The 14,910-nt window shown below is 42.3% G+C and overlaps 1 protein-coding gene across 1 annotated transcript in view; it reads left to right on the top strand.

The window, feature by feature from the left end:
* Positions 1 to 9,398, top strand: part of FBXO16 (F-box protein 16) — a 66,593-nt gene extending 57,195 nt beyond the window's left edge. The window contains exon 8 of the mRNA XM_053216655.1: positions 5,834 to 9,398. Within this exon, the coding sequence (XP_053072630.1) occupies positions 5,834 to 5,857 (24 nt within the window). The 3' untranslated portion in view covers positions 5,858 to 9,398. The remainder of the gene's footprint in view (positions 1 to 5,833) is intronic.
* The last annotated feature ends 5,512 nt before the right edge of the window (positions 9,399 to 14,910 follow it).

Genomic DNA, 14,910 nt, shown 5'->3' with positions numbered 1-14,910 from the left:
TCTCTCTCAATATAAAACAAATAAAACATTTTTTTAAAGGGACAATTCTGGAAGTCAGTGAGGAAACCATTGTGGATTTCCAGGGACAAGACAAGTTTGACTTAAAATAATGCAGGGGGTTGGAGAGAACCCTAGGATTTAGAATATCTTGAGGAGAAGTAACAGAACTTAGAAATGTAGATAAGGGGGTGAGAGACAAGGAGAATTCAAGGATGACTCCCAGATTTCTGGCTTGGGCAGCTGGAAATGGCTTGGAAATACCTTCCCCACACCACCCTACATGAGAATACCAACAAAGCAACTATTCTTCTGCTTCCCATACAGCTCTTGCTGACCTAAAATTTCTGTTATTGTGCCACTGACCCAGAAGTCTCAGCCATAGCCATTAGACTTACAGGAACAGAAGGAGGCTGGGGGCCAGAGGGGGAAGAAGATGGGCGTTTATTACATGCAGTACTTCCTAAATGATTTATGTACTCTAGCTTATTTAACTTTCACAAGAATCCTTGGAGGTAAGCAGGCTGTTACCCTCATTTCATAGCATCAGATTGGGGATAAGGTGATGTGCTGCAGGTGGCCACAGCTACAGGCAGCAGAGCTGGGCTTTAAGCCCAGATGTGTTTGACCATGAAGAACTGTTGTTTTGTTTTGTTTTGTTTTGTTTTGTTTTGTTTTGTTTTGTTTTGTTTTTTTACATGATGCTGCTTCCCTAATGAAGATTAGTTTCTACCTGATTGGATATTTTGTCACATCTACTGCCATGCCTAGCTCCATTTTCATTCAGCATTAAAGAAGGATGAAGACCAAGGGAAGGACTCTACCCACTCTAAGAGGCCAGCTGGAGGTTGCTTCTGGGAGCAAGGATTGCGAGAGAGCCTTTTAATCCTTTATAACTGGTCCCCATACTTGTTATATGTGCAAAAACCCTAAAGCCAGATGACCTATGTAATTATTTTTGTGAGCATCGGGGCCAAGGGAAGCTATGAGACAGTGTCCCAGTCAACAGCCAGTTTAGGGAAGGAGGAAGTGTCAGGAGATGAAATTCAAGAGATAGGGAGCTAGGGGAAAGACACAAAAGGGAAGAAAGGAACACAGGATGAGTTCCCAGGGCCTCCCTCCAAAAGATAGGTGAGCTTGTCTAAACCTTGCAAAGAGCTCTGGAAACCTAACAGCTAGACCCCTGTGGCCCCTTCATGGAGGCTGCCCTCCCAGCTCAGGGACACCCTGCATATGGAACCTTAAGAGAATCTCCAGTGCCAACCACAGCTCTTCTTAGCCCGCTGGATTTACATTTTGATACAAATTTTGGCTTATCCCCTACGAAGTATTAATCTTTCTGTATCCACATAGCAATCTATCCATTTTGCTTATAGTCATCTATTGTTATTTCTGCAATATTTTACTCTCCCCACCCCCCACCTGCCTTCTAAATTTTTTGTTAACGTTTATTTTATTTTTGCGAGAGAGACAGAACGCAAGCAGGGGAGTGGCAGAGAGAGAGAGAGGGAGACCCAGAATCCGAAGCAGGCTCCAGGCTCTAAGCTGTCAGCACAGAGCCTGACCACGGCTCAAACCCACAAACTGTGAGATCATGACCTGAGCCTAAGTCAAAAGCTTAACCAGCTGAGCCATCCAGGCGCGCCCCCACCTGCCTTCTAGATTGGGAATTCTTCAGAGGATCCCAGTTTCACTTGCTCTGTATTTCCACATTCTCTTTTATGCAGTAGGCACATGATTGGAGTTTGACTTGTCATTGGAATGTCATCAGAAGGTCTGAAATGTTCATTTCTCAGCGGGCTTCCTTATCCACTGACACTGGCAGAGAAAGGGCACAAGAGGGCGCTCCTTCCTCTCTTATCTCAGTCCAGGGAGCAGCACCTTTTCTGCCCATTTAGGTCTCTTGAAAATTCACCATATGTTTTCACTCTTATGTGGATCCTGAGAAACTTAACAGAAACCCATGGGGGAGGGGAAGGAAAAAAAAGAGGTTAGAGTGGGAGAGAGCCAAAGCAAAGAAGACTCTTAAAAACTGAGAACAAACTGAGGGTTGATGGGGGGTGTGTGGGAGGGGAGGGTGGGTGATGGGTATTGAAGAGGGCATTTTTTGGGATGAGCACTGGGTGTTGTGTGGAAACCAATTTGACAATAAATTTCATTAAAAAAAAAAGAAAAGAAAATTCAGACATGACTGACATGGGTGAAGACATATTTTTACTCCTATTGGGGAGAGGTTTGGGACAATTTTGAATATTTATACAGACACCCTTAGGGAAATATGTATTCAGCTCAGGTCTTTGATTTCATTTGAATCAAATACCCAAAAAGTCAGAACTTTGAGGAAGAAATATATATTTTAAAAAGTAACCTACCACTTTACACCCATTAGGATGGCTATTGTTGAAAACATCAATAACAAGTGTTGACAAAGAATGTGGAGAAACTGGAACCTTTGTGTATTTGTTGGCAGGGTTGTAAAGTGACAAGTGCTATGGAAAAATTAAACATGGAATTACCTTATGATTCAGCAATTTGGGTATAAACCAAAGCAATTGAGAACAGGGACTCAAAGAGATACTAGTATACCCATGTTCATAGCAGTGTAATTTATAATAGCCAGAAGGTGGACGCAGCACAAGGGTCCATTGACAGATGAATGGAGAAACTAAGTGTGATCTATACATACACTGGAATATTATTCAGCCTTAGAAAGGAAGGAAATTCTGACACAGGCTACAACATGGATGAACCTTGAGAACATTACGCTAAATGAGAGAAGCCAGCCTGGCTGGCTCAGTTGTTGGAGTGTGCAACTCAGGCTTGATCTCAGGCTTGTGGCTTTGAGCCCCATGTTGAGTGTGAAGATTACTTAAAAAAAAAAAAAAAGAATCTTAAAAAAAAAAGAAGAGGGGTGCCTGGGTGGCTCAATAGGTTAAGCATCTGACTTTGGCTTGGGTCATGATCTCACGGTTTGTGAGTTTGAACCCCGTGTCAGGCTCTGTGCTGACACCTCAGAGCCTGGAGCCTGCTTCGGATTCTGTGTCTCCCCCTCTCTCTGCCCCTCCCAAGCTCATTCTCTGTCTCTCAATAATAAATAAATGTTAAAAAAAAAAAAAAAAAAGAAGCCAGTCACAAAGAAGAATTACTATATGATTCCACTTACATGAAGAACCTAGAGTAGGCAAATTCAAAGAGATGGAAGTAGAATAAAGGTTTCCAGGGTCTGTGGAAGGGGGAAGAATGGGGAGTTAGTGTTTAGTTGGTACAGAGTTTCTGCTTTGGAAAATGGGTGGTGGTGCCAGTCACACAACAATGTGAATGTACTTAGTGCCACTGAATCGTACACTTGAAAATGGTTAAAACTGAAAACAAATGGTTAAAATTGTAAATTTTATGTTATGGGTATTTTACCACAATAAAAAGGAAGAAGGGAGAAACACCCAAAATGTACAGTTACCAGTACTAAAATAGAAGCAAGTACTAATGATGGAGAAGCAGCTTATTTAAAATTTTTTAAATGTTTATTTATTTTTGAAAGAGAGAGAGAGAGAGAGAGAGAGAGCGTGAGTGGAGGAGGGGCAGAGAGAGAGGCACAGAGCCGGATGCAGGGCTTGAACCCAAGAACTATAAGATCGTGACCTGAGCTGAAGTCAGATGCTCAACCGACTGAGCCATCCAGGCACCCCAGCGAAACAGATTATTTTATGTGGGGAGAGAGACTAGGAAAAATTATAATCAGGGATAACACTGATCTGGATCTTAAAGGATGTATGTCTTAAAGGTAGGTAAAGCAAGATAAGTTCTTAGGTTCTTCTTTATGCCCTAAATTATAGTTTTTATGCTACAGTAGTCTCTCTGACACTCTACATTCTCCCCAAGCTTATTTTTTTTCTTTATTTTGTGTATTTCCATAATTTAGGTTCTCTAGCTCCTGCCCTGATTTTATCAGAATCCAGATTTTTAAAAATAGTATTTGCTAGATTACAATGCCCTTTCTCCTACACGATCAACACATTTGAACCTTTAAACAATCTCATGAGACAAACATGGAAGATACTCCTTTCACCAATATACAGGTGAGGATTACAAGATTCACAGATGTTAATGGACCCGGCCAGGGTGTTCCAGTTAATATAGAGCCAAGGCAGGAACCAGATCTGTACTTCCTTTTCCTGGCGTTGGTTCTAAATACCATGTGGCCTCCCCTATCCTCTGCATCCACCCCGGGGTCAACTATTGCCAGCGGCCCCACTCTGACCTTGGGTTTTCTTCCTGTGGCTTTTCAGTTTAGGAGGGTTCATTCTCTTCTCTCACTGCATTTCTGCCCTTCCTCCTTACATCTCATACCCTCATTACTCTTAAGATCCCAGTTGAGAAATAGCCCAAATTCTTCCTACTTATCCTGAGATTTCTATAGTAGAAATAAATCACCTTATTAAGCCCTAATTTTGGCAGGATCAAAAAACATATTTATGAGACAGTATTTAAGAGATGTATCTTTTATACCCGTGTTCATAGGAGCATTATTTGTAATAGCCAAAGGTGGAAGTAACCCAGGTGTTCATTGATGGATGAATGGATAAACAAATGTGGTCTATCCATACAACAGGATATTATTCAGCCTTAAAAACAAAGGAACTTCTGACACATGGTACAATGTGGGCAAACCTTGAGGACCTAATGCTAAGTGAAATAAGCCAGACACAAAAGGACAAATACTGTGTGATTCCACTCACATGAGGTACCTAGAATAGACAAATTCATAGAGACAGAAAGTAGAATGGGGGTTGTCAGAGGCACCAAGTGTTTAATGGGTACAGAATTTCAGTTTGGGAAGATGGAAAAGTTCTGGAGATGGATGGTACTGATGGCTACACAGAAATGTGAACCTACCGAATTCTACTAAATCTTACACTTAAAGATGGAAGAATAAACAAAGAGAAAGAAAGAGAGAGAGATGTGTCTAAGAGCCCCGTTCAGATACAGCCTCATCTCTTAAGGCGGTGGAGACTCTCAGAGTTGTGCGTTGCTATGTCTGTAAGGGAGAGGACAGGTTTCTGACAAAATGGCACCTGAGGAAACTAATGTCTCCACCCACCTAGGCTCCTGGTTCCATCCTCTGCGCTGCCTAGGACCATGCCTTCTCAGTTAAACCTTTTTCAGATGTCTTACATTCTTCATCTCACATTTACAACCTGCTTCCAAAATGTCATGATTTGACCCAGACTTGTTCCTCTCCTTCATTTTCACTAAACACTCTCCTGCAGGTGACATGCATCTCTTTCTTCTGTTCTTCAAGATCTACTCCCTTAAATCAGGAAATCTGGTCTCAGCCTCACCCTCATGGCAATTGCATTCTCATAGTGTCTTAATCTGTTGGGAAGCTCAAACAAAATATAGCCACATAGATTGGGTGGCTTATAAACAACAGAAATTTATTCCTCACAGTTCTAGAGACTGGGAAGTCCAAGATCGAATTGCTGACATGTTTAGTGTCTGCTTCCTGGTTTATAGACCACAGCATTCTCCCTGTGTCCTCACATAGTAGAAGGAGTAAGGGAACTCTCTGGGGTCTCTTTTATAAGGGCACTAATCCCATTAGTGGGGGCTCCACCCTCATGACCTAATCACCTCCCAAAGGCCCCCACCTCCTAAAATCATCATCTTTGGGGTAAGGATTTCAGCGTGAATTTTGGAGTGACACAAACGTTCATACCATAGCATGTAGGTTCCCAGGATACTTCTAATTGCCAAATCAAATGGTCATTTCTCCCATCTTCATCCTACTGGATCTCTCTGTAGCATTTGATCTAGATGAGTATTCTTTTCTTTTTAGAAAGAAAAGTCCCCAGCGTGGTGACTGCTGCCTCCTCATGAGTGCACCATTACACACAAATGGGATCTAAGGTAATCTAGAGAGGCTTCTGCAAGAGCAGAAGAGTTGTCTGTCAGGGTGGCCTGTTCCTGCCTGAGAAGAAGTGCATGTAATTCCTGCACCTGGCGTATTTGTCAAACTGTCTTACTCATTCATGCTCAAAGATCAAAGAACTGATGTACACTCTAGGAAAGGTCCAATTGTAACCCAGTGTGATAGAAATAATCTTTTTTTTTTTAAAGCAGGCTCCATGCCTAAGGTGGGGCTTGAACTTATGACCCCGAGATCCATAGTCACATGCTTTACTGACTGAGCCTGCCAGGTTCCCAGAAATAAGCTTATTTTAATAAGTATCACCAATAGTTTCATCATTCTCATGATTGGTGATCTCAACCCCAATACACATGAAGGAGATGACTCTCCTATTAGTAATTAGTAATAGTACTAATAGGTCTCTGTGGTGATGATTCTGGGGGAATGCATAAATATCAGGGTGGGTAATGTGATATCCAACTCAAGATATTTATCCTTTGTTAATATTGTTGAAACACTGAATAGCTGATTCATCATGAGCCCCCATCCACCTGGTAATCAGTGTATTTAGCAAAGATACCATCGTTTGTACTCAATAACAAAGCTGTTTCTTTTCCAGACCCCTTAAAAGATTCTAAAGGTAAGATAGGATCCCTGCAATCCAGGAAAGTAACAATGTGACAGGAAGGTGTGCCTGATAGACAAGAAAGTACTGGAGAACTTCTGCGTTTTAAAGATGTTAAGCATAGTTGTAGTTCAAAGAACAAAGTCAGTGTGGGCAGGAGTGATCGAAAAGTAGTTGTGAAGGTGACCCAAGCTCTGGAGGAAGGGTGGGCCTTGGATAGGCAGAAAGGAGGAGGCAACTGTAGGAGCCAGAAGAGTAGGAAAGGGTTTGCTACTGGGAGAGGAGTCAAAGCTTGACCTGTGTCCCGTGAGGGCAGAGCAGGAAGGGCAGGTGGAGAAGGCAGGGCCAAGGGCAGGCAACACCTGAACAAGATGTAGTGAGGAGCATTGTGGGCTGTTGAAGAGAGAAATAATCTGATGAAACCATTTCCAGAAGGTTAGTGAGAAACAGGATAGATTTGAGAGGTAAAAGACGAGGGTAAAACCATGCAGCAAAAACCATGCGTTGACGATGCAGCAAAATTCAGGATAAGATAAAGAAGGGCTGGATTAGGGAGAGTGGCCCTAATGATGAAAATAAATCGATGGGTTAAAATGATAGGACTTTCTCAGTATCCACAAATCAATCAACATGATACACCACATTAACAAAATGAAGGAGAAAAATCATACGATCATGTCACTAGATGAAGAAAAAGCATTTAACAGAATTCAATCCAGTCATGATAAAAACCAGATATAGAGGGGAAATACCTTGTCATAATAAAGACCATATATGACAAGCCCACAGATAACATCACACTCAATGGTGAAAAGCTGAAAACTTTTCCTCTGAGATCAGAGAAAAGACAAGGATGCCCGACTCTTGCCACTTTTATTCAACATAGTATTGGAAGTCCTAACCAGAGCAACGAGGCAAGAAAAAGAAATGAATAAAAGAAACAGAAATAAAAGATCAGAAAGGAAAAAGTAAAACTGTCTCTATTTGCAAATGACATGATATTATGTGTAGAAAACCCTAAAGATTGTCCAAAAAACAATTAGATATAATAAATGAATTCAGTAAAGCTGAGACATACAAAATCAATGTACAAAAATCTGTTGTTTTGGGGCACCTGGGTGGCTCAGTTGGTTAAGCATCTGACTTTGGCTTAGGCCATGATCTCACATTTCGTGGGTTCGAGCCCTGCGTCAGGCTCTTTGCTGACAACTCAGAGCCTGGAGCCTGCTTCGGATTCTGTGTCTTCCTCTCTCTCTCTGCCCTTCCCCCACTCTCTCTCTTTCTTTCTATCTCTCAAAAACAATGACTATACCTTTAAAAAATTAGAAAAAATCTGTTGTTTCTATATACTCATAAACTATCAAAAAGAGAAATTAAGAAATTACATCAAAAAGAATACCTAAGAATGAGGAGGTGAAAAATCTGTACACTGAAAACTGTAAGACAATGATGAAAGAAATTAAAGGAGATACAAATAAATGGGAATAGATTCTGTACTCATGGATAGGAAGAATAGTGTTAAAATTCCCATATGACCCAAAGCAATCTGCAGATTCAATGCAATCCCTATCAAAATTCCAATAGTACTTTTCATAGAAAAAGGACAAGCAATCCTAAAATCTCTATAGAATAACTCAAGACCCCAAATACCTGAAGCAATCCTGAGAAAGAATAAAGATGGGGGCATAGTGCAGTCTGATTTCAAACTACATTACAAAGCTACAGCAATCAAAACAGTATTGTATTGGCATAAAAACAAACCCGGAGATGAATGATACAGACTAGAATCCCAAAATAAACCCATACATATGTGGTAAATTAATTTACAACAGAGGAGCCAAGAATATACCAAGGAAAAAGGACAGTCTCTTCAATAAATGGTGTTGGGAAAACTGGACAGCCAAATATGCAAAAAAATGAAGCTGGACCCTTATCTCACACCATACACAAAAATCACCTTAAAATGAATTAGAGACTTGAATGTGAGACCTGAAACCATAAAACCCCTAAAAGAAAACATAGGGGTCCTTGGACATTGGTCTTGAGAATGATGTTTTAGATTTTACACCAAAAACAAAGGTAACAAAAGCAAAAATAAACAAGTAGACTACATCAAACTAAAAAGTTCTGCTCGGCAAAGGAAACTATGAACAAAATGAAAAAGTAACCTACAGAATGGAGAAAAGATTTGCATATCATTTATCTGATAAGGGGCTAATATCCAAAATGTATAAAGAATTCATACAACTCAAAAACAAAAAAAAAAAAACAAAAAAAACCCCAAATAATCTGATTTTAAAATGGACAGAAGAAATGAAGAAACACCTTTCCAAAGAAGACATACAAATGACCAATAAGTCCATGAAAAGGTAGTCAACATCACTAATCATCAGGCAAATGCAAATCAAAACCACAATGAGATATCACCTCACACCTGTTAGAATGGCTAAAATAAAAAACACAAGCAATAACAAATATTGGCAATATGTGGGAAAAGGGACCCTCGTGCACTGTTGGTGGGAGTGCAAACTGGTGCAGCCACTAAGGAAAACAATATGGAGGTTCCTCAGAAAATTTAAAATAGAACTACCTTATGATCCAGGAATCACACATATGGGTATTTATCCAAAGAAAATGAAAAAGGATATCAAAGGGGCCTCTGCACTCCCATAATTGCAGCATTATTCACGATAGCCAAGATATGGATATAAACTAAGTGTCCATCAACAGGTGAATGGCTAAAGAAGATACTATTGAGCCATAAGAAAGAAGGACATCCTGACATTTGTGACCACATGGATGGAACTTGAAGGCATTATGCTGAGTGAAATAAGGAAAACATAGACAAACACTGCATGGTATCACTGCATGGTATCACTTGAAAGAAAGAAAGAAAGAAAGAAAGAAAGAAAGAAAGAAAGAAAGAAAGAAAGAAAGAAAGAAAGAAAAGAAAGGAAAGAAAGAAAAGGTGCAAATTTTAGCTGTGAGATGAAAAAGGTCTGAGAATCTAATATAAAACATTGTGATTATAGGGGTGACTGGGTGGCTCCTTTTGTTAAATGTCCAACTCTTGATTTCCGCTCAGGTCATATCTCACGGTCATGAGATGGAGTCCCATATCTGGCTCTGCGCTGGGCATGGTGCCTGCTTGAGATTATTTCTTTCCCTCTGCCCCTCTCCCCAACTCATGCCTCTCTCTCTCTCAAAACAAGAAATATTGTGATTATAGTTGATAACACTGTATTGTATAATTGAAATTTGGTAAGAATATAACTTAAAATGTTCTCACAAAAACAAAAAACTCTGCATTTTATTTTGTATTTTCTTAAACGATCATTATTTTGAGAGAGAGAGAGAGACAGAGACAGAGAGAGAGAGGAAGGGGCAGAGAGAGAGGGAGAGAGGGAATCCCAAGCAGTCTCCATGCTGAGAGCAGAGCCCCACACAGGGCTTGATCTCAAGAACTATGAGATCATGCCCTGAGCCTAAATCAAGAGTTGGATGCTTAACTGACTGAGCCACCCAGATGCCCCCAAAACTCTGCATTTTAGAAAGATTTCCAGGTGTTTCTTATGCCCTCTGATGTTTGAGAAACTGCTGCATACCATTGTGTTCTTTCTCATGCGTTTTCCGTGTAACATAGTGCGTTAGAAGGAGAGATAATCATGATTTTAGAAGTTTCACCAAGTGGAGAGTTGATTTGGTCCTTTAAGGCTGTATGGGGTTTGTTTGGACAGGCGTGAGCCAGGACAGAGTTCCAGGGAGATGGAATGGTTTGTGCAAAGCAAAAGGGAAAAAAAAAAGCAAAAGCGAACAGAGATTAAACAACTTTGTCTGAAGTCAAGAATTCATGAAGGGGGAGTAGTAGCGATAAGGTTGGAAAAACCCTGAATAATAGGTCAAGGTATTTATTTGGGAGTGCAGTTTTTTCTCAAACTTATTTATGATGAAATTTTAATACATTTCACTTTACAATAAAAAAGCAAATTTTAAGGAAGACAATGACTATACAATTGACATGCATCATAAAAATCTCAGCTACCAAACATGCGCCCATGAGAAAACCAAGCTGTTGAAGTAAACATGATCTGTTGTTGCCAAATATGTGTTATTAATTTGCTGCTTTTTCATTCAGTTTGTCATCTGCTTATGATAGCAAATAAAAGTTGGGATCCTTACTACTATGGGAAAAAAATACATAGAGGAAAAAAAAACTTACAAGTCGAGGACATTCTATTCATTAAATTTTATTTTCTCTATGAATAGGACAAAGGTCATGGTTATTTGATATGATGGCAGACCACCTTGGTGCAACTCAAAGAACATCAGTCTTCCTAGGGAATATGGATTAAGCCCCACTGTGCACCGTGGGAAGCAAGGGCCCTAAAGGATAAATGTGTGCTTTTAGGCAGATTACTCTGGTAACTGTATACAGGATGGGTTGTTAAAGAGAGCGACCAAAGACAGGAAGAACAGTTAGAAAATTATAGCAGTAAGCAGCAGTAATCCAGGCTTGAGATGGAGAGATAGGACTTTATGTTTATATGGTACTTTGTTATACAAATTCTCTTCACAAACGCTCCTTAAAACGATCATGTGCGGTAGGAAGTATCATTAAAAAAAAAAAAAACAACAAGCTGGAAGTTTAATTTGAAAGGTGTCTATGTGAGAGAGATTTAAAAAAAATAATTGACAGGACTTAGTAGTCAAGTGGTGAGAAAGGAGTTGGGGTGAGGGGCGGTGGAGGAAGAGGGAGAAATCAAAGATGATCCCAAAGTTTTTGAACTTGGAAAGTGGGAGAGGCCTAGAGGAAAAGCTAATTTGGAGGGGGGTAAATTTTCTTTTTTCTTTTTCTTTTGAAATAATTTCAAACTTAAAAAAATATATATGTATTTATTTAAGTAATCTCTACACCCCGACGTGAGGCTTGAACCCATGACCCTGAGATCAAGAGTCACACGCTCCTCTGACTGAGCCACCCAGGTGCCTCAAAATAGTTTCAAACTTTGAGAAAAGTTATACTAAAGGAATAGTACAAAATAAGTATTCTATTCCCTTTGCTCAGAGACCCATTCAGCTTTTACCTGTCATCTTAATACCATTCTTTGTAGCAAAAGGATCCAACACGGGATCCTGCATTGCACCCAACTGTGGTGTCTTTCAAATCTGCATCCTAGAGAAAAATTCCTCAACTTTCCTTTACTTTCATGGCCTTGGCTTTTTTTTTTTTTTTTTTTTTTTTTAAATATTACAGGCCATTTTGTAGGCTGTCCCTCGGTTTGGGTTTGTCCAGTGTTCCTCGTGATTAGACCAGGTTATGCACCTTTGGCTGGAATACCACAGAAATGGCTGTGTGCTCATTGCATCTTCAGACGGCACACAGTACCGATTTATCTAGTACTTGTGATGTAACTGTCATGATGCAAGATGGTACCTGACAGTTTTTTTCTATGGCAAACTTACTCCCCACCTCCCTTTTTGATTACTAAAATATTTTGTGAGCAGATAATTTGAAAGGTGGTGGCAAGGCTTGGCTTTGTGGCATTGTACCGGGTCCTGCACTTAGAAGGGACCCAGGCTTGGTTTATTTGTTGCTCAGTTCCCACAAAAAAGGAAGGAAAGAAGGAAGGAAAGAAGGAAGGAAAGGCCGAAGAAGCATACATTCAATTTCTGACTTGTTACATTGGAGTTGCCAGGACACCTAAGAGAAAAGCAAGACGAGGACTTGGGAGGGAAATCTGGGCTGGAGATAATGACTGGAGCTTTACATGCACACAGGTGGGGACTAAAATGGGGAGGACAGTCTCTCCAAGGGAATTAGAGAGAAAATGAGGAACAGAGGACCTAACCTTTGGGAACACACACAGATGAGAACAGGAGAATGGGAAGCCAGCAGAGGAGTTGGAGAAATGCATCAGAGAGGGAGGGAAATTCAATAGTGCCCTGTGACAGAAACCAAAGGAAAAGGGGGTTTTATAAGGAAAAGAGTAGTCAGCCATGTCAATGCTGTGAAGAAGTTTAAGGAGGTAGCTGACCAAGGGAAAAGATCCCCAGTTCTAGTAACTAGCCACAATGAAGAGATTGTTTGTTCTTTTAACAACAAAGGTTTGTGGGTGCAGGTTAGAGCACAGGCTTGAGAATAGAAAAGGTGCTGGTAGGGCCAGCTTCTTGGGTATACCACCTGTGGAGACACACAGGGTCCTGTACTTAACAATAGTCCCTGGCTGGGGCACCTGTGTGACTCAGTCGGTTAGGCTTGGGACTCTTGGTTTCAGCTCAGGTCATAATCTCAAGATTGGGGCGTTCCAGGCCCTCCTGGGGCTCTGTGCTGACAGCCCGGAGGGAGCCTGGAGCCTGCTTGATTCTGTGTCTCCCTCTCTGTCTGCCCCTCCCCAAATCCTGCTGTCTCTCTCAAAAATAAATAAACATTAATTTTTATGTAATGTAATGTAATGTAATGTAATGTAATGTAATGTAATGGATGTATAGTTTCTGCCTTGGTTTAGTGCTCTTGAAGTTCTCAACATTTTGGCAAGAGGTCCAGCGTTTTCATTTGGCCCTAGGCCCTGCAAATTATGTAGCTGGTTCTGGGGTGAGGGGGCAAGTGTAAACTCTCTTTTTCTTTGGGAATGTTTGTTGATGGCAGTGAGAGGGCACTATCTTGTGTCCCAATGGCAAAGTAGAGGTAAAATTTCATTTCGCCTTGGGCACGTGTGTTGGCAGAGGGTAGTGGATGGTAACGAGCTTAACCAAAGCTGGTGAGGTAAGGCGGATTTACAGAAGAGAAAGACAGGTTCAAGGCCTTTGGGGCGGCAGACTTAACCTTGGGAAGAACTGCGGCAGAACTGGAGGAAACTGGTCGAAAGACAGCCCAGGCGAAGAAGGACGCCAAGCGCCAACGCCAGCCCTCAGCCTCCCGAGCTAGCCCACACCGACGCTAACGCGAGAGCACCGCTAGGGACGCGATTCCGATCCGCCAGCCGAGCACGACTGCGGGACAAAGGGGCCCAAAGAGCCAGAAGGCCGAGCGTCCGGGCTGCGGGCCGGGTCCCGACCTCCTCCGCGTCCCTCCCTGCGTGCCCCCCGCGGGGCTGGGCCCGGAGGGAGCAAGCCGCGCGCCCCGGGGGTGGCGCCGGGAGGCCTCCGTGGGCCCGGGCACGTCCGCGCCGCCGCCCTCCCGGCCTCGCGCGCCCTGAGGCTGAGCTGGCGGGGAGGGGCCTCGCTCTCCCTCCCGGGCTCGGGCGCTTCCGCCCGCCGCGGCCAGGGTTAGGCGCTGGGCCCGGGGAGAGGACGGGGCGGGGGGCGCGTGTGGCCTCCGCTCCTGGGCCGGGCCCGGCGGCGCGCGGGGTGGAGGGCCGACGAGCCCACACGCAGCCTCTCCAGGATTCGCCGCGCGCTGGAACGCGGCGTCCGGTGCCCCGCTCCTCGGAGGACGGAGGACACGGAACCGCTCTGGCCGCACAGCCCCATCTGCACTCGCGGTGGGGGAAGGGACGCGCAGAAACCCGCCCGAGCCAGACACCGCCGTCACCGGAGGGCCCCGCGTAACCTTCAAAACTTTTCAGAGGGGCCTCCCAGGAAATAAACCTGATTCAAAGAATTGGGAAGGAAACTGAGGAGATTTGAGGTCGGTTTCAGCCTCCGTCTGCCACCAAGTAATCAAAGTAGTATGTGCTTACTGTATAAACTGTGGCAAATACAGAAAGGTGTAAACAATTAGACCAAAGAAAAGCACCCACAATTCCACTACCCTCAAGCAAACTCTTTACATATTGGGACAATCCTTCGCATGTTGGTACACACACACACACACACAATTGCTAATTCTGTGCAAATTATCTTACTTTTGTGTTTAAACATTTCTTATTTTCTTGCGCACGTCATTTTTTAATGGTTCTATGCTAACATTGTATAGCTATTCCAAAATGTAACCATTTTCATTCTTTAAAGGTCCAAAAGATAACATATTTGTAAAATTCTTGATTCTTCATATTCAATTGTTCTCCACAATGTGTGTCTTAATATTTCCAGTCTCTCTGAGTGAATGGCCAGTCTTACTATACCTATGAAGAGCGATCAGAGAAAGACACCAGGCCTTGAATGGGTATCCCCATGTCTCCTAGGCACCAAGCCTCTAATCTACCTTCCTCCTCTCATGAAAAATGTAAAGAAAAATTCAGAGCCTTTTGGATTCAGACATTCAAACTATTGGGGACTTTGGCCAGTTCTTGCTTTTCAGTCTCCCCATCATTTTCTATTCCCCTAAAGCTTAAAAACAATACCACCCAATCAATATCTTAAAGATGGAAAGGAATCAGTCGGAAATCTCTCTTCTAGAACCCTGGCCTTCCCTACCTCCAGGTGAGGCTCCTTCAATATT

The sequence above is a fragment of the Acinonyx jubatus genome, chromosome B1, assembly GCF_027475565.1.
Source record: "Acinonyx jubatus isolate Ajub_Pintada_27869175 chromosome B1, VMU_Ajub_asm_v1.0, whole genome shotgun sequence".
NCBI lineage: Eukaryota > Metazoa > Chordata > Mammalia > Carnivora > Felidae > Acinonyx > Acinonyx jubatus.
The sequence above is the reverse complement of the archived record's forward strand: the minus strand, read 5'-3'. Positions and strand labels throughout refer to the sequence as shown.